General features: G+C 40.7%; 1 protein-coding gene across 1 annotated transcript in view; it reads left to right on the top strand.

Moving 5' to 3' along the window:
• The window catches only part of kcp (kielin cysteine rich BMP regulator), a gene marked incomplete at its 5' end in the record, with an annotated part of 26,716 nt that overhangs the window by 12,150 nt on the left and 14,114 nt on the right, over positions 1–452 (top strand). Inside the window, 2 exons of the mRNA XM_025056344.1 lie at positions 1–89; positions 265–347. The exon at positions 1–89 is cut by the window's left edge and continues 2 nt beyond it. Of these exons, the coding sequence (XP_024912112.1) occupies positions 1–89; positions 265–347 (172 nt within the window). The remainder of the gene's footprint in view (positions 90–264; positions 348–452) is intronic.

Raw genomic sequence — 452 nt, 5'->3', positions numbered from 1 at the left:
CGGTTCAGTGCATTGCGTGAAGAAGACCTGTGCAACCGCTCAATGTCATCACCCAAGCACCAACCCATGTGGATGCCCTGTCTGTGAGGGTATGTAAAGTACAAGTGTCCCATATATGTGACACTTGTAATACTAAGTAGGTTCAGATATTTAAAAAAAATATTTGTTCAGTGTAGATAAGGGTATAATACATGGTTGCCATTCACTCTATTTCTTAAACATTTGGAATCCAAGTTATTAATAACATCTGCTTCCGGTGTATAGGTTGTCACTATCAAGACGTAGGGTACACTGATGGACAACATTTTTCTGGTGGAGAGCAAGGTTGTCAGGATTGCACCTGTTCAGTAAGTATGACAAACCAAAAGTTGATGAATAGGTTTTGATGGCAGTGTTGCATATAAGCCTCTACAGTGGACGCCTGAGAATCCACTGTAGAGGCTTATATGCAA

This window comes from Cynoglossus semilaevis, chromosome 6, assembly GCF_000523025.1.
Source record: "Cynoglossus semilaevis isolate Cse_v1.0 chromosome 6, Cse_v1.0, whole genome shotgun sequence".
In the NCBI taxonomy this organism is placed as follows: domain Eukaryota; kingdom Metazoa; phylum Chordata; class Actinopteri; order Pleuronectiformes; family Cynoglossidae; genus Cynoglossus; species Cynoglossus semilaevis.
The sequence above is the reverse complement of the archived record's forward strand: the minus strand, read 5'-3'. Positions and strand labels throughout refer to the sequence as shown.